The sequence below is a fragment of the Oncorhynchus keta genome, chromosome 21, assembly GCF_023373465.1.
Source record: "Oncorhynchus keta strain PuntledgeMale-10-30-2019 chromosome 21, Oket_V2, whole genome shotgun sequence".
In the NCBI taxonomy this organism is placed as follows: domain Eukaryota; kingdom Metazoa; phylum Chordata; class Actinopteri; order Salmoniformes; family Salmonidae; genus Oncorhynchus; species Oncorhynchus keta.
Window position 1 is genome coordinate 43,207,066 of NC_068441.1, and position 18,360 is coordinate 43,225,425.

General features: G+C 42.7%; 1 protein-coding gene and 1 gene segment (V, D, J or C); both read left to right on the top strand.

Annotated features, from left to right (window-relative positions):
- Window positions 1–4,350: 4,350 nt before the first annotated feature.
- On the top strand, window positions 4,351–9,018 carry tp53rk (TP53 regulating kinase). Of its 2 annotated transcripts, none has more exons than XM_035797590.2 (2): window positions 4,351–4,559; window positions 7,938–9,018. In XM_035797590.2, the coding sequence occupies exons 1-2, from the start codon at window positions 4,541–4,543 to the stop codon at window positions 8,429–8,431; spliced, it is 513 nt and encodes a 170-aa protein (XP_035653483.1). In that variant the 5' UTR covers window positions 4,351–4,540; the 3' UTR covers window positions 8,432–9,018. The 2 variants fall into 2 exon arrangements, with proteins under 2 accessions (XP_035653483.1, XP_035653482.1); XM_035797589.2 differs by lacking the exon at window positions 4,351–4,559 and adding an exon at window positions 5,056–5,331.
- Window positions 9,019–9,166: 148 nt separating this feature from the next.
- Window positions 9,167–18,250, top strand: LOC118400591 (immunoglobulin heavy constant gamma 2-like). The segment is given in 6 exon segments: window positions 9,167–9,371; window positions 10,149–10,490; window positions 10,931–11,275; window positions 14,431–14,772; window positions 15,055–15,372; window positions 15,898–18,250. Coding segments are annotated over 6 exon segments (1,731 nt in total).
- The last annotated feature ends 110 nt before the right edge of the window (window positions 18,251–18,360 follow it).

Here is an 18,360-nt window from a genome sequence, read left to right on the forward strand (position 1 = left end):
TGATTGTGATTTAAGGTACTGCATCTCAGTGCTAGATGCGTCACTACAGCCCCTGGTTCGATGCTGGGCTGTATCACAACCGGCCATGATTGGGAGTCATAGGGCGGCGCACAATTGGTTCAGCGTCGTCCGTGTTAGGGTATGACCGGGGTAGGTCGTCTTTGTTCTTTACTGACTTGCCTAGTTCGAATAAATTGGATGAGCAGCGTGTTGGCCGTCACACACCTTTGCCTGCTAACAGTTCCATCTGAATGACCACTGCCCCTCCATAAGAATATCATGTTTATGTTGCTGTCTGAATCATCTCCTGTATTTCGCTGAACTAGAATATCATGTTGCTGTCTGAATCATCTCCTGTATTTAGCTCAACTCGCACATTTCCCCCTGCTTCTAGCATTTATACTGAACAAAAATGAATGCAACATGAAACCATTTCAAATATTTGACTGAGTTACAGGTCAAATAAGGAATCATTCAATTGTAATAAATTAATATAGGCCATAATCTATGGATTTCACATGACTGGGGAAATGGATATGAATCTGATCACAGAAACCTTTAAAATAAAATGGGGCTGTGGATCAGAACCAGTCAGTATCTGGTGTGACCCATCTCCTTCTCATATAATTAATCAGGCTGTTGATTATGGCCTATGGAATGTTGTCTTACTCTTCAAAAGCTGTGTGAAGTTGCTGGATATTGGCGGGAACTGGAACACGCTGTCGTACACTTCGATCCAGAGCATTCCACACGTGCTCAATGAGTGACATGTCTGGTGAGTATGTAGGCCGTGGAAGAAATCTGATATATTCAGCTTCCAGGAATTGTGTACAGATCCTTGCGACAACGGGGCTGTGCATTATCGTGATGGAGGCGGATAAATGGCATGATAATGGACCTCATGATCTCATGGTAGCTGTGCATTCAAATTGCCATCGACAAAATGCAATTGTGTTTGTTGTCCGTACCATAAACCAACCGCCACGATGGAGCCCTCTGTTCACAACGTTGACATCTGCAAACCTCTTGCCCACATGCCACCATACATGCAGTCTGCCATCTGCCCGGTACAGTTGAAACCGGGATTTATCTGTGAAGAGCACACTTCTCCAACGTGCAAGTGGCAATCGAAGGTAAGCATTTGTTACTGAAGTCTGTTACGACGCCAAACTGCAGTAGTCCATTAGCTGCTGCAGATGAGCATCCCTGAGATGATTTCTGACATTTTTTGCAGAAATTCTTTGGTTGCGGAAACCCACAGTTTCATCAGCTGTCTGGTTGGTTGGTCTCAGACGATCCCGCAGGTGAAGAAGCCAGATTTATAGGTCCTGGGCTGCAGTTCAGGCCGGTTGGACGTACTGCCAAATTCTCTAAAATGACATGTTAGAGAAATTAACAATTATCTGGCAACAGCTGTGAAAACGTTATCCCCAGCACTACAGGGTGTCTTGGTGTTGACCACCGAACGCCTGCTCAGAAGTCCTATGGTGATCAAACACAGACATTACTGTACATCCACCGATGAGCAGAGGCCTCCTGCCAACCCTATTGGCAAACACCATGGAGACCAAGGTGGCGATCACTTTGACTACCTCCATGCCCACGGATGCCAGCACTGCTGAGGCATTTACTCTCAAAGCCCACTGAATGAAAGACGGTTGAGCTGGAGAAGAGCACGTTGGGCTGACCGGTGAACTGATGAAAGATCACCAAGCCCAGCCCTATCATAGTCCTGATCCTCATGTTATCCAGCCGTTGTAAGAGGTGCACAATGCTGTACTGTGCGTTATCAAGTCTGTTGGAAACGGTTGCTGAATTCTCTACTTCGTGATCCTCAATGAAGCAAATAAGGCCTCTTTGGCTTTGAGCGCCTGCCCTTTGGCATTCTGCAGGTGCTCCAGCATTGGACGGGAGGAACCAAATGGAGTCGAACTAAGCCAAAGTCAGCACAATGGCTGACCCAAACAGATATTTCCATCCATGTCTGGTATCAGACAGGATATATTTCATGGCATAAGCTCCCAGAATGCCCACGGTGATAGAGTTCTTTGGGTCCAAAAAAAACCTATGCTTGTCGGTGACCATCTCCAACACAAAGACACAGCAGGACATGGAGGAGATGCATATGGCGAAGCCCACCGTGATTCTTCCCACCACCAGCGCTAAGTAAGAGGTGCTAACCAGGACCAGACTCCCTGCCAGGATAAGGACGTTGCTGAGGATGATGGAATTCCTTCAGCCATAGCGGTCAATCAGCCACCCGCCGACCAGGGAAGCCTACAAGGCCCCAATCAGAAGGGTACTGACCACCGCCTCCTGCTGGACACAGGTGAGCTGGAACTAGGCCTGGAGCAATGCATTTCACTGTACTTGTGCACATGACAATAAAACTTAACCTTGGAAAGAAGAAAAACATTTGGAGTATATGAGTTTAACATGTTTTGTTTGAGTATAGGATTAATTTAGTCTACATTTGAATGATCCTTGGATGATGTGACACAATTGATCATGGTTTTGACCTAAGGTAAAAATGTCAAGGTGCAACAGAATGTACTAATTTGTGTCTATTTTCATATGTGTGCCTATATGGAGGAAATGTATATAGTAAAGCAGCTAAAAGAAAATGCTAATTTGTTTATCATAAATATATTCAATGTCCCATAAAACATTAGCTGTTAAAAACTACATTCATGTTTGGAGAGAGGTCATAAACAATATATTCTTCATGTACATATATACATGTTTGATATGCAATATATTGCTGATGAATCTGGCAAAAATCCAGGATAATGTGTAAACCCTATGTGGTATCTTTAATGATTATTCAGGCTTTATTACAGTTCTGCAGATGGCAGACTAAAACATTGAATAAGTATTGCATATTCTTTTAGGCCTACTGTACATCAGTGGAGGCTCCTCAGAGGAGGAAGGAGGACCATCCTCAGTGAAATTCATAAAATTAAAAGGGAAAAAGTTATCCTTTTTAGATAAAACTATACTAAATATATTCACATGTCAATTCTGTCCGTCTCTGGGTACTTTGACTTCAATACAAAACCTAGGAGGCTCATTGTTCTCACCTTCTTCCATAGACTTACACAGTTATAATGACAACTTCCGGAGGATGTCCTCCAATCTAGCAGAGCTCTAAATTGTGTTAGTTGTTAGTGGTCATCTATTTAGGCAAACTTATTTGTATGTACAGTGCATTTGGAAAGTATTCAGACCCCTTGACTTTTCCCACATTTTGTTAAGTTACAGCCTTATTTTAAATTTGATTAAATTGTCCCCCCCACCCCCCAATCCACACACAATACTATTAACAAAGTAAAAATATATTTTCAGAAATGTTTGCAAATGTATGTATATATAAAAAAAACTCACATTTACATAAGTATTCAGATTATAGCAAGAGTCTTCTTGGGTATGACGCTACAAGCTTGGTACACCTGTATTTGGGCCACTCAAGGACATTCAGAGACTTGTCCCAAAGTCACTCCTGCGTTGTCTTGGCTGTGTGCTTAGGTTCGTTCTCTCTGCACTTTGCTCCGTTCATCTTTCCATTAATCCTGATTAGTCTCCCAGTCCCTGCCGCTGAAAAACATCCCCACAGCATGATGCTGCCACCACCATGCTTCACCGTAGGGATGGTGTCAGGTTTCCTCCAGACGTTACGCTTGGTATTCAGGCCAAAAAATGTCATCTTGGGTTCATCAGACAAGGGAATCTTGTTTCTCATGGTCTGAGTCTTTCGGTGCCTTTTGGCAAACTCCAAGTGGGCTGTCATGTGCCTTTTTAATGAGTGGCTTCCATCTGGCCACTCTACCATAAAGGCCTGATTGGTGGAGTGCAGCAGAGATGGATGTCCTTCTGGAAGGTTCTCCCATCTCCACAGAGGAACTCTAGAGCTTTGTCAGAGTGCCCATCGTGTTCTTGGTCACCTCCCTGACCAAGGCCCTTCTACCCTGATTGCTCCTTTCTCTGAGCTCTACAGACAATTCCTTTGACCTGATGGCTTGGTTTTTGCTCTGACATGTACTGGCAGCTGTGGGACCTTATATGGACAGGTGTGTGCCTTTCCGAACAATGTCCAATCAATTGAATTTACCACAGGTGGACTCTAATCAAGTTGTAGAAACATCTCAATCATCAATGGAAACAGGATGCACCTGAGCTCAATTTAGAGTCTCATAAATAAGATATTTTAAGATAAGATATCTTTGATATTTTTGTTTTTTATTCATAATACATTTTCAGAAATGTCTAGAAACCTGTTTTCGCATTTTCATTAGGGGGTAGTGTGTGTTTTTTTTTTTAATAAGTACATTTTAGAATAAGGCTGTAACGTAACAAACTGTGGAAAAAGTTAAGGGGTCTGAATACTTTCCCGAAGGCACTGTATCCATGTTACAGTGCTTGTTTACGGAAGGCAGATGGAAGCAACCACCTGTGCTAATTAGCTATCTATGGTGCTCAAACAGCTGTGAGTAAGTGTAAGTAGGGAGGAAGTGTAGTTCGTCGGCTGGAGGCACACAGCCGTATGGATCTGACCTTGTACAGTAAGTGTATATTTTTTATTTGAAATGCTATTTTTGCTAATATGAAAGATAAGTTCCATATGTTTCAAAAACCGTATTGCAAGCGATCTGTTAACATTTAGAAACGTCAGGATTGTAGTTCACATGGACCCACTGAAAGCAGTGCTTGGCTGAGAAAAACTTGGGATAAGAATTCTTTCTTATAATGCCTTGGGATCTTGAGAGCAACAAGCAGGCTAAATAAAAACCCTCACAGTAGTATATGTAAATAAATTATTGGCTGCAAAGCCCATATAAATGACAGAAGTAAAGAAAAACACGTATTGTGTGACAAATGTTCAATCTAATAACTAACCTCGCAGTAGGCAGTATGGGCTATCATTTCCAGTTGTGAATTACATGTTTGATGTGACCTGGCTTGCGTTATCTCCAATCTTTACAGATTTCGACTGATGGCATGAACATGATCAATTATGATCCTCGTCAGTTTTACGCCGAAACAGAAGGTGGCAGCAGTTTTAAATATATGTAATTGTGCCAACTGTCAGGAAGATACAGCGATTTGTAAACATGGCTGAGGGGAACAGCGTGGCCCTACCGCAGTTTCTTAACAAAATAGAACTGATAAAACAGGGTGCAGAAGCTCGTGTATATCGAGGGTCATTTTTGGGCAAGCCAACCATTGTAAAAGAAAGGTTTCCGAAATTGTATAGACACCCGTTGTTGGATGAAAAACTCACACATCGCAGAACCGTGCAAGAGGTGCGCTCAATACTACGCTGTCGAAAAGCTGGTGAGTAGCGTTAGCCCAAGATGTAGCTGAGGAAAGCTCAACTCAGTTCTCTTATATCAAGGCGGAGTTGAGCTTTGATAACTGGTCGCGCGAAATTCATAATTTTATGTAAAAAACGTACCAAATACGTTTTTGGAGACGTAGCGGCCTTGACCAACGCCTCATGTCCACCAGATGTATTGCGTTCCGTCGTTAGTCATTGTCAATGGAGCAGTCCGCAACTCTACGTTATGGGGTACTGCAGTGCGTTCTGTATTTTCGACTCGTGCGTTGCTTTACCTTGCTGTGGTACAAACGGAAGTACACAGACTCCACCTTGCTAGCTTTTAGCCAACGATTTCAAAAAAATAACTTACCCAAGAAAGACCTAGACGATAGGATGTCGTCTCAAATGGTAGCATATTAATCATAGTGGGCAGAACAAGCAAGGAGTTGGGCAGAGCCATGCACGAGTTTGTGAGATCCTATTGGCGCATTCTAGCATTCAGTTGCATATTTCCGTTATGGAATGTCTGAAGTTCATGTGTGCATTAACGTAATTCGATCTTGCACTCCTAAACGTAATTTTTGGAAAACTTTCGCAAAGGGTAAAGTCTTGGAGATTGTAGTTTTGGAAACATAAAACTGTATCGACATCAAATGTTTAATAATTTAGAAAATGTGTCTGCCAAAATCCATCTCGTTCCATCTTCTCCCACTGCCTGCCACTAAGCTTTCTCTCATCACCATATTTTGTAGTGAGTGGAAACGCCAAGTGGATGCTTCACATGTAGTCTATACAGTGCATTTGGAAAGTATTCAGACACCTTTTTCCACATGTTACATTACAGACTTATTCTAAAACGTTTTTAAAAATGTTATTCTCCCTAAAATCTAAACACAATACCCCATAATGACAAAGCGAAAACAGGTTTTCAGAAATATTTGCACATTTATCAAAAGTATTCAGACCCTTTGTTATGAGACTTGAAATTGAGCTCAGAGTGGCCTGGAGGAACTCTCAGATCTGCCATTTCATAATCTGTCAACTTTATTTTCAGGCACTTTCACAGATAAACATTTAGCCTATGCACTAATATTTAGCTAATGAAAGAACTAACTTAACTTCTTACTTCAGTTACACATCACTATTCTCTCCCAGCTGTTTCTGTGTGCAATAGTCTATAGGCCTATGCACGCCTCTCCGCAGTAGGCAATTCCTCACCTCATGACATCCCAGCAAAAGCTATAGGACATTTATGTTTCTACTAGACCTAATAGTTTATTCGGGGAGAGAAGCAGGCTTGCTCTTGCTAATTGCTGAATGTAAAACAGGCCTAGAGCATAGGCCAAATTAACTGTTGTATGCAGTCCGCACTGCCATGAATGATTCAACTGAAAATCAGAGGGACAATCTTTGGACAAGAGGTAGTGAGTTACTACAGGGGTTCTATGCAATCATTTTTAATCTTGAAATATATGTTAGTTACAGAGCTGCTTCTCACTGCACAGGTGTCTAGAACTGGACAGCTGTCAAATCTTTCCAATACAGGATGTTGATGATTGCTAGGCCTATACTGTTCTACCGCAGATCATACACTATATATACAAAAAATGTGGACACCCCTTTTTAAATGAGTGGATTCGGTACACCTGCATTATCTGCTAACCATGTGTATGTGACAAATAAAATTTGATTTGATTTCACTACCAAGTTCCAACCTGCCTCTGAAAAGGTCAGCGCAAGAACTGTTCATCGGGAGCTTCATGAAATGGGTTTCCATGGCCGAACAGCCACACACAAGCCTAAGATCACCATGCGCAATGCCAAGCGTTGGATGGAGTGGTGTAAAGCTCACCGCCATTTGACTCTGGAGCAGTGGAAACACATTCTCTGGAGTTGTGAATCGTGTTTGACCATCCGGGTTTGGTGGATGCCAGGAGAACTATACCTGCTTGAATGCATATTGCCAACTGTAAAGTTTGATGGAGAAGGAATAATGGTCTGGGGCTGTTTTTCATGGGTCGAGCTACGCCCCTAAGTTCCAGTGAAGGGGAATCTTAACTCTACAGCATAAAATTACATTCTAGAAGATTCTGTGCTTGCAATAGTTTGGAAGGCCCTTTCCTGTTTTAGCATGACAATGGCCCAATGCACAATGCGAGGTCCATACAGAAATGGTTTGTTGGTATTCGGTGTGGAAGAACTTGACTGGCCTGCATAGAGCCCTGACCTCTACCCCATTTAACATCTTTGGGATGACTTGGAACACCGACTCTGAGCCAGGCCTAATCGCCCAACACCAATGCCTGACCTCACTAATGATCTTGTAGCTGAATGGAATTCCCCGCAGCAATGTTCCAACATCTAGTAGAAAGCCTTCCCAGAAGAGTGGATGCTGTTATAGCAGCAAAGGGGGGACCAACTCCATATTAATGCCCATGATTTAGGAAGGAGATGTTCGAGCACGTGCCCACATACTTTGGCCATGTAGTGTACATATCAGATAAGATACAAGCCGGTATATCCCTGATCTGTATTAGTGTCTAATTATACCCCCCCCTTCTCTCTCATCCCCACCAATATATCTCTCTATCACTCTCTCTCTCTCTCTCTCTCTGTTCAGGCATATCTGCACCAGTCGTCTACTTTGTAGACTACACCTCCCACTGCATCTTCCTTGAAGACATCGTCGGCTCCATCACCGTACGAGACCACATCGCCTCCACCCCGCTCTCCTCTGCCCAGAAACCCCCAGAGGAACGCCTGGACCAGCTCGCTAAGAAGATGGGTCAGATTCTGGCCAAAATGCACGATGAGGACGTTGTCCATGGAGACTTGACCACTTCCAACATGCTGTTGAAGGCGGGCACTGAGAGCGGAGATACGGAGCTGGTCCTCATTGACTTTGGCCTGAGCTACATATCAGCGCTGCCCGAGGACAAGGGAGTGGATATGTACGTGCTGGAGAAAGCTTTCCTCAGCACCCACCCCAACACTGAGGCTCTGTTCGAGAAGCTGCTGAAGGCCTACGCAGCCTCATCCAAGAAGTCCCACGCTGTCATCAAAAAGCTTGACGAAGTTCGGTTGAGAGGGCGAAAGAGGTCGATGGTCGGTTGAGGGGGAGAAAGAGGCAGATGGTCGGTTGAGGGGGAGAAAGAGGCAGATGGTCGGTTGAGGGGGAGAAAGAGGCAGATGGTCGGTTGAGGGGGAGAAAGAGGCAGATGGTCGGTTGAGGGGGAGAAAGAGGCAGATGGTCGGTTGAGGGGGAGAAAGAGGCAGATAGTCGGTTGAGAGGGAGAAAGGCCGATGGTCGGTTGAGAGGGAGAAAGGTTGAGAGGGAGAAAGAGGCCGTGGGTCGGTTGAGAGGGAGAAAGAGGCCGTGGGTCGGTTGAGAGGGAGAAAGAGGCCGTGGGTCGGTTGAGAGGGAGAAAGAGGCCGTGGGTCGGTTGAGAGGGAGAAAGAGGCCGTGGGTCGGTTGAGAGGGAGAAAGAGGCCGTGGGTCGGTTGAGAATAGAAAGGTCGACGGTAGGTTAAAGGGAACCTACAAGATAATCTGTGCATATGCATTTATAATGACATGCCCTGTTTGGCACTGATTTGTTAAGTTCTATTTGATATTTGTATGGAAGCATAGAGACTGTCAGTGCCACAATTTTATGTTACTAGAAATATTTGTTTTTGAAATAAAAGACTGCTCGCTTTTATTGGTTTGTGTTCTTTCAGTTTAGTTTAGTATGCTGAGAATCTAGAATGTGGTTCCTCAGTCAGCCCCATACAGTATGCAGGCAATGATTTCTCAATACTATTTCTATTGCGCCAATCACAATATTCACTGTTACGTAACGATGTCCATATTTGGTAACTTATGAGCTTTCCTGTGACTCAATTGGAGCATTGGAACACACTTGACTGAGATCTGTGTCAAAGTTTACTTTCAGAATTGCTCTCCAGTCTCAATGCGCTTGTCACAGTAAAAACCCAAAGTGATTACCAATGAATAGTAGCTGGGATATTAAAAATGTCACTACGATTCTGCTCATTATTTTGCATTGTAAAGGTAAGAGGAAAAACTGGCCAGTGTTTTGATTGTCTTTGTATTCTAACTACAGGTTTCTTCGGAATAGTGGGACAAAGGTCAAAGTCAGTCCTAGTAGAGAGCAATAGTATTTGTCTTGGCTACGAAACAAGTTCTTAAACATTTTTTCACGTCTAATCTTTAACGTTGCATTACTACATTTATGGGAAGATATCTTACAGTAGCTGTTTCTGCTATGCATGTTTTTTATGTAACAGAGAATAGGCTGTTTTTGGGAGTCCCATAGGGCGGCGCGCAATTGGCCCAGCGTCGTCCGGGGTAGGCCGTCATTGTAAATAAGAATTTGTTCTTAACTGACTTACCTCGTTAAATACATAAAATAAAAAATGTCAGTTGTAATTATGGGGCAGTGGTCGAACCCCCAAGCTGCCTGTGGGGAAATCTGCAAGAAGTGATCTGGTTGTTGGCTCTCATATCCCTGTATACTACCTACCCCTTGAGCAAGGCACTTTACCCCTAAGTGCTCCCAGGGGCGCTGCTCCCAATGTGTCCGGTTGGGTACGGTGACAGCAAAACAAAAAAATGTAAGCTTATCAGTGAGAAATTGACCAAAAACATATTGTATCCTACATATTGATCGTGAGTCAGGGTGATATCATAAAATACCTGCCAGCTACATGCTGCAGTCTCATGTGAACATTTTTCATATTCAAATACTGCAGCAAGGCACTCAACCCCAAACTCTCATGACTGGCATAAAAATATATTACCCAAACTGGTTTGTGTTTTGGACTGTAGGTGCAATGGCCCAGTCTACAACAAAGATCGCCATCTTAGCTGGCACAGATGTTACCTTAAACTGCTCTTTCAAGAAGCCTGAACATGTACCGCTGAAGAAAATCACGGTTGAGTGGGGGATGATGGTGGATAAAGAGACCATAAAGCACCTAGTGTATACGTTCCAGAACGAGAGTGCCAAGGTGCATCGTGAAGGGTCTCGAGTCGACCAAACGGGGTTGCTTCAGGGCAATGCATCCCTTCGTTTGTTCAACATGACCGTGGCTGATGAGGGACTCTACCGCTGCAGAGTGATCATCACTCCCAACACATACAAAGTTTCCTCACAGCTGGAAGTATCAGGTGATGTCTGATGTTCTGTTAGCCCCTTTTGTACATTTTATCACCAGAACATTTTAGCCCAGCAGAAAATGAAGCAATGATAGGCAGTGGAGGCTGTTGAAAAGAGACCGGCTCATAGTAATGAGTGGAATGGAATGTGTTTGTTACTGTTCCAGTCATTACAATGAGCCGGTCCTCCAATTTTACTGACACCATCCTCCACTGATGCTATAATCGTATTTGTTATTGCTGTGAAAGTAAGTGACATTTTTGAGAATAGGCCTCCAGTAGTATCCTAATGGATGTATCTTATTATTTACATAATGACATGGCTTTACCTTACACACACATGCCTAGTTCACAACTTCACACTCTTTGTGTACAATGTATTTAATTGTGTGTGAACTAGGCCACAGTGAGGGAAAGTAATTCACACTCTTTACTCCATCTTTTCCCTACAGCCAGACCCTCAGTGTCCTTCCCAGAGACCGCCATGGTGAAGGAGGGGGAGGAACGGACATTGATGTGTGACATCACAGGATTCTACCCAGAGAATCTGGCTGTGACCTGGCTGATCCAAAATGGCTCCCGGGTGGCCCGTGGGAGCATGGCTCGCGGGGCCATCTCGCGTGATGTGTGCACTGGAATGGCTGTGCCCAATCCAGACGGCACCTACAGTGTCAGCAGTCACATCACTGTCCAGGCTTCAGCCGTAGGGAGCGGAGGAGCCATGTACATCTGTCACATTGAACATAGGTCCTACCCTGATGGAAAATACAGCAAAAGCATCTTGTTGACTGTGCAAGGTGGGAAGCCAACACACCACTCTATCAGCTTTATATTGGGATTCAGAACAAATTATACTGGATTTTCCCCATGGGGAAATGTAGTTTGCGGCTCTGAGCATAAATGAAAATATTTCATTAAGCATACATAAACATAAAAATATAAAGACATAAAAACAAATACAGATAAATACAATGAGAATTTTAAAAAAAATGCAATTGGGTGTTTTAATAAGGATTCAACTGAACACTACTATACACATAGTGTATTTCAATGGACTGAAAGTCAATTTCAGTGTATTTCTAGTGTATTTTATCAACATGTACTTCTAACTCCTCTCATCAGATCCAGGGTTGAATGCTGTAACGCTGATGGTAGTTACTAGTCTTGTTAGTGTTCTTCTGGTCTTCTCTGTCATCGGTGGTGCAATGCTCTTCTACAGGTATTTTTACACAGGTACGTTTACATCCAAGAAGTGATTATTAGATTCAGGTGTGTTCTGTTGTGCTGGAACAAAAGCCTGCACACCTTGTAGAATGGTGACTACTGATGTAGCATGGTGACTACCGACGTAGCATGTTGAATACCGAAGTCGCATGGTGACTACTGATGTTGCATGGTGAATAATGATGCAGCATGGTGAATACTGATGTAGGATGGTGAATACTGATGTAGGATGGTGAATAATAATGTAGCATGGTGAATACTGATGTAGGATTGTGAATACTGATGTAGGATGGTGAATAATAATGTAGCATGGTGAATACTGATGTTGCATGGTGAATAATGATGTAGGATGGTGAATACTGATGTTGCATGGTGAATACTGATGTAGCATGGTGAATACTGATGTAGGATGTTGAATACTGATGTAGCATGGTGACTACCGACGTAGCATGTTGAATACCAAAGTCGCATGGTGACTACTGATGTTGCATGGTGAATAATGATGCAGCATGGTGAATACTAATGTAGGATGGTGAATACTGATGTAGGATGGTGAATAATAATGTAGCATGGTGAATACTGATGTAGCATGGTGAATACTGATGTATCATGGTGAATACTGATGTTGCATGGTGAATAATGATGCAGCATGGTGAATACTGATGTAGGATGGTGAATACTGATGTAGGATGGTGAATAATGATGCAGCATGGTGAATACTGATGTAGGATGTTGAATGCTGATGTAGGATGGTGAATACTGATGTAGGATGGTGAATACTGATGTTGCATGGTGAATAATGATGCAGCATGGTGAATAATGATGTAGCATGGTGAATACTGATGTAGCATGGTGAATACTGATGTTGCATGGTGAATAATGATGCAGCATGGTGAATAATAATGTAGCATGGTGAGTACTGATGTAGCATGGTGAATACTGATGTTGCATGGTGAATAATAATGTAGCATGGTGAATACTGATGTAGGATGGTGAATACTGATGTAGGATGGTGAATACTGATGTTGCATGGTGAATAATGATGCAGCATGGTGAATAATGATGTAGCATGGTGAATACTGATGTAGCATGGTGAATACTGATGTTGCATGGTGAATAATGATGTAGCATGGTGAATACTGATGTAGCATGGTGAATACTGATGTAGCATGGTGAATACTGATGTTGCATGGTGAATAATGATGCAGCATGGTGAATAATAATGTAGCATGGTGAATACTGATGTAGCATGGTGAATACTGATGTTGCATGGTGAATAATAATGTAGCATGGTGAATACTGATGTAGGATTGTGAATACTGATGTAGGATGGTGACTACTGATGTAGCATGGTGACTACTGACAGCATGGTGACTACGGACGTAGCATGGTGACTACCGAAGTCGCATGGTGAATACTGATGTAGCATGGTGAATACTGATGTAGCATGGTGAATAATGATGTAGCATGGTGACGACTGACAGCATGGTGAATAATGATGTAGCATGGTAACTACTGACAGCATGGTGAATAATGATGTAGCATGGTAACTACTGACAGCATGGTGAATAATGATGTAGCATGGTGACGACTGACAGCATGGTGAATACTGATGTAGCATGGTAACTACTGACAGCATGGTGAATAATGATGTAGCATGGTAACTACTGACAGCATGGTGAATAATGATGTAGCATGGTGAATAATGATGTAGCATGGTGACGACTGACAGCATGGTGAATACTGATGTAGCATGGTAACTACTGACAGCATGGTGAATACTGATGTAGCATGGTGACGACTGACAGCATGGTGAATAATGATGTAGCATGGTAACTACTGACAGCATGGTGAATAATGATGTAGCATGGTAACTACTGACAGCATGGTGAATACTGATGTAGCATGGTGACGACTGACAGCATGGTGAATACTGATGTAGCATGGTAACTACTGACAGCATGGTGAATACTGATGTAGCATGGTGAATAATGATGTAGCATGGTGACGACTGACAGCATGGTGAATACTGATGTAGCATGGTAACTACTGACAGCATGGTGAATACTGATGTAGCATGGTGACGACTGACAGCATGGTGAATACTGATGTAGCATGGTAACTACTGACAGCATGGTGAATAATGATGTAGCATGGTGACGACTGACAGCATGGTGAATAATGATGTAGCATGGTGACGACTGACAGCATGGTGAATAATGATGTAGCATGGTGAATACTGATGTAGCATGGTGAATACTGATGTAGCATGGTGACGACTGACAGCATGGTGAATACTGATGTAGCATGGTGAATACTGATGTAGCATGGTGACGACTGACAGCATGGTGAATACTGATGTAGCATGGTGAATAATGATGTAGCATGGTGACGACTGACAGCATGGTGAATACTGATGTAGCATGGTAACTACTGACAGCATGGTGAATACTGATGTAGCATGGTGAATACTGATGTAGCATGGTGACGACTGACAGCATGGTGAATAATGATGTAGCATGGTGACGACTGACAGCATGGTGAATAATGATGTAGCATGGTGACGACTGACAGCATGGTGAATACTGACGCATCAGTGACTACCGATGTAGCATGGTAACTACTGACAGCATGGTGAATACTGATGCAGCATGGTGACTCCTGACGCATCACAGTGACTACCGATGTAGCATGATCATTGTCATAATATTTGTGTATTTTTCCTCAGTTCCTCCCAGCATCTCTGACATCATCAAACCCACCATCGTTTATGCCATGAAGCCGACCAACTTAAAATGCACCATTAAAAGAGTACGACTGAGAGAGTTCAAAGTGAAATGGTACAAGATAACAGCCAACAGGGACTGTAACGCAGCTTCCAATAGCCAATCAAAGGCACTGTTGAGCCACAAGGACCTGAGTGACCAGGCTAAAATCCACTCTGAGAGCACGCATCACGTGTCCACCCTGTCCGTCTGTCTGTCAGTTAGGGAGGACCAGGCTAAGTACCTGTGTGTTGTGCAGTACAGAGGTAGGAAGATCACCAGAGAGACCACTGTAAGTGTAAAAGGTAATGTAATAATGTCATGGAATAACTATAATAATGTAATAACGTAATGTAACCAGTACGTCATGCTGAACTGTTCTGTGTTCAAAGTCGTGTAGTAGTACAAGCTTGAAGTGGGTCTTGAGAGCAATACAAATGAGTGGACATGTTAACATTATATATAATATTTTATATACACTGTCATTCATAAAACAACCAAAAAAGTCCATCCAACTGAATCTGTACCAATATCTAGAAATGTGCCACTTTTGACATAACACACGGTTCCCTTTTCATTTTCCCCAGTGACTCCATCGTTCTTTCACATCTCCAGCATGCCTCAGATCCCAGAGGTGAAGAGGTTGCTGGTGCTCTGCTGTCGGGTCGAGAAGTTCTACCCGGACGACCTCCATCTCGAGTGGTCGAGAAATGACGGGGAGCAGGTGAGGACAGTCACTAACTATGGACCGTTCTCTGACCACGAGCGGATGTACAGCATGTGGAGTAAGATCGAACTGACAATAGCTCAGGAAGACGAGAAGGTGGTCTACACATGCCGCTTGTATCACTCCAGTTTCGCCGGGCCAGGATACAAAGACGTTCTCTATCATATTAACACACAAGGTAATCAAAGACATGCTGTTCTTTTTAGCACAGGGGTCACAAACTCTTTTTCAAACTGGTTGGGGCGTCTAACTCTATTTTAGTTACGTTTCTACATTTATCTCACAAACGTATTCAGACAATCAAAGCTAGGCTATATGGTGGTAATTGTCATAATGTGTAGATGAAATATGAGTTAGAGGGCAAGTTTACATCCTGGAAATGGAATTCTATTTGTTGGTTGTCCTAATTTTGTTCAGAAGGCATCAAGAGACAGAATATAACTGATGGAGCTGTTATTCAAGATAGTCTTCCTCTGATAAGTTGATAGTGTCTTCCTCTGATAAGTTGAGTGTCTTCTGATAACTTTTTTGCGCAAACGTGATGTGTGTAATCAGTTATGTTCATTTGGGCTTATCATAGCAAAACTATTTTTGCAACTGAAAATTATAATTTCTTTTCAGACAAGTCCAAGTACTCCCTCCCTGTTTCAGGCAATTTATTCCATTTGATGCCTACTGTAATAAATAGGACCTTCTTCACCAGGTACTCCTCCAAGCGTGATGTTCATCAAGTGTGAGCCACTACTCCCTCTGCAGGATGAGGAGTGCACGCTCAACCTCTGTGTCAAAGACTTCTGTCCTGAACAAGTGTCTGTCACATGGTTTAAGGACGGACAGACGGTCCCCAACAGCCAGTTCTTCAACTCCCCACCCAGCCTCAACATCAATGGCCTCTACTCTATGTGGAGCTTCCTCAAACTGAGCCACACCTCGGAGGACTACGGCTCAGAGTTCAGGTGCCGGGTGGTCCACAGTGCCCAGAAGGAACCGGAGGAAAGGGTGTTCACACATCAGATCTCATAGTCACCTAGTCAAGGGAAGTCAGACCTTTGATCAAATACTGTGTTTGCACTTTTGCGACTTTTCTATTGGTTCCATTACAACAGGAAAGCTCAATAAAGGACGGCTCAAGTATTTGAAATAATTTCAAGTAGTATTTGAACCCAGGTCTGGGATGTATATAAGGATATTACCGCTAAAGTATATAGTATACCTAAGGTTATTTTTGTAAATTAATTTGATGCATTTGTCGTAGCATACTAGATATGCTCATGAAATGTGGGGCCTAAACTAGGAAAAAAGTGTCAGTACTACACCTTTTATATTGAGGTAAATTAATCTAACAAACATAGGTTCGTAACCCTATATACTTACATCCTGCATACGGTATGAAAATGGCAGATTGATCACTATAAACACTTCAATTGGGGCGGCAGGTAGCTTAGTGGTTAGAGCATTGGGTCAGTAACCGAAAGGGTGTTAATCGAATCACCGAGCTGACAAGGTAAAACAAAATCTGTCGTTCTGCCCCTGAACAAGGCAGTTAAACCCACTGTTCTTAGGCCGTCATTGTAAATAAGAATTTGTTCTTAACTGACTTGCCTAGTTAAATAAAGGTTAAATATTATTATTATTATTTTAATAATAATAAATATTTTTAATAATATATTTTTTAATAGTAACATACATTAAGTCAGAGCTCTGGGTCTTCAGTTTATGTATTAGGGACAGACAAATTTAAATCATCAATCATTGCCTAGATGGGTTTTAAAATTGTAAAAAAAAGACAAGAAAACAAGAACTAATCAAAACAAACTGCCAAAGCAGCAGCTACTCTTCCTGGGGTCCATCAAAATTAATGCAGTTTGTACCATTTTAAAAACTTTACAATACATTCAGAATTTTCACAACACACTGTGTGCCCTCAGGCTCCTTCACCACATATCTACAATACTAAATCCATGTGCATGTATGTTATCGTATGTGTTTGTGCCAATGTTTGTGTTGCTTCACAGACCCAGCTGTTCCATAAGGTGTTTTTTAATCTGTTTTTAAAATCTAATTGTACTGCTTTACAGCTACTTGATGTGGAATAGAGTTCCATGTAGTCATGGCTCTAAAATTCTGTCCTGGACTTGGGGACTGTGAAGAGACCTCTTGTGGCATGTCTTGTGGGGTATGCATGGGTGTTCCAGATGTGTGCCAGTAGTTTAGACAGACAGCTCAGTGAAGTGGTTATTTCCTTAATTTACTTAAACAGTTTTTTCACTTTCTGAGTGTAACATTAATACCCACAGACATGACTGCTCAAGGCTAGGGTTGCAAAACAACCAGTAATTTATGTAATTAAAACAGGTCATTTATACTTGAATGACTTAAAAAATATATATGAATTAAAAATGTGTCTTAATCGGGCCTCCCGGGTGGCGCAGTGGTCTAGGGCAGTGCTAGCTGTGCCACCAGAGACTCTGGGTTTGAGCCCAGGCTCTGTCGCAGCCGGCCGTGACCGGGAGGTCCATGGGGCGACGCACAATTGGCCTAGCGTCGTCCGGGTTAGGGAGAGTCTGGCTGGTAGGGATATCCTTGTCTCATCGTGCACTAGCGATTCCTGTGGCGGGCCGGGCGCAGTGCACGCTGACCAGGTCGCTAGGTGTACGGTGTTTCCTCCGACACATTGGTGCGGCTGGCTTCCGGGTTGGATGCGCGCTGCGTTAAGAAGCAGTGCGGATTGGTTGGGTTGTGTTTCGGAGGACGCATGACTCTCGACCTTTGCTCTCCCGAGCCCATTCGGGAGTTGTAGCGATGAGACAAGACAGTAACTACTAACAATTGGATACCACGAAAAAGGGTGTTAAAATTTTTTCTTAAAAATGGTCTTTACATGTTGTCCATGGGTTTGTAGTGGATAGACCATATGGTTCAAGAGAAAATACCCTACCTAATGAAAAAAGCTAATCAACCATGACATTTTCAATGAACTCTGCAGTGTTTTTTTTTCTTCATAACTGCCACCAAAACAAAGTCATAGTAAAATAAATAACATCCTGAAACCCTGATCATGTTTTACAGCGTTGTAATTCTATTTTTTATTTATTTTATATTTAAAACATATTATTTTATATATTTTACATGGACCTAAAATCCTTGAAAGTTTAGACATTTCTGG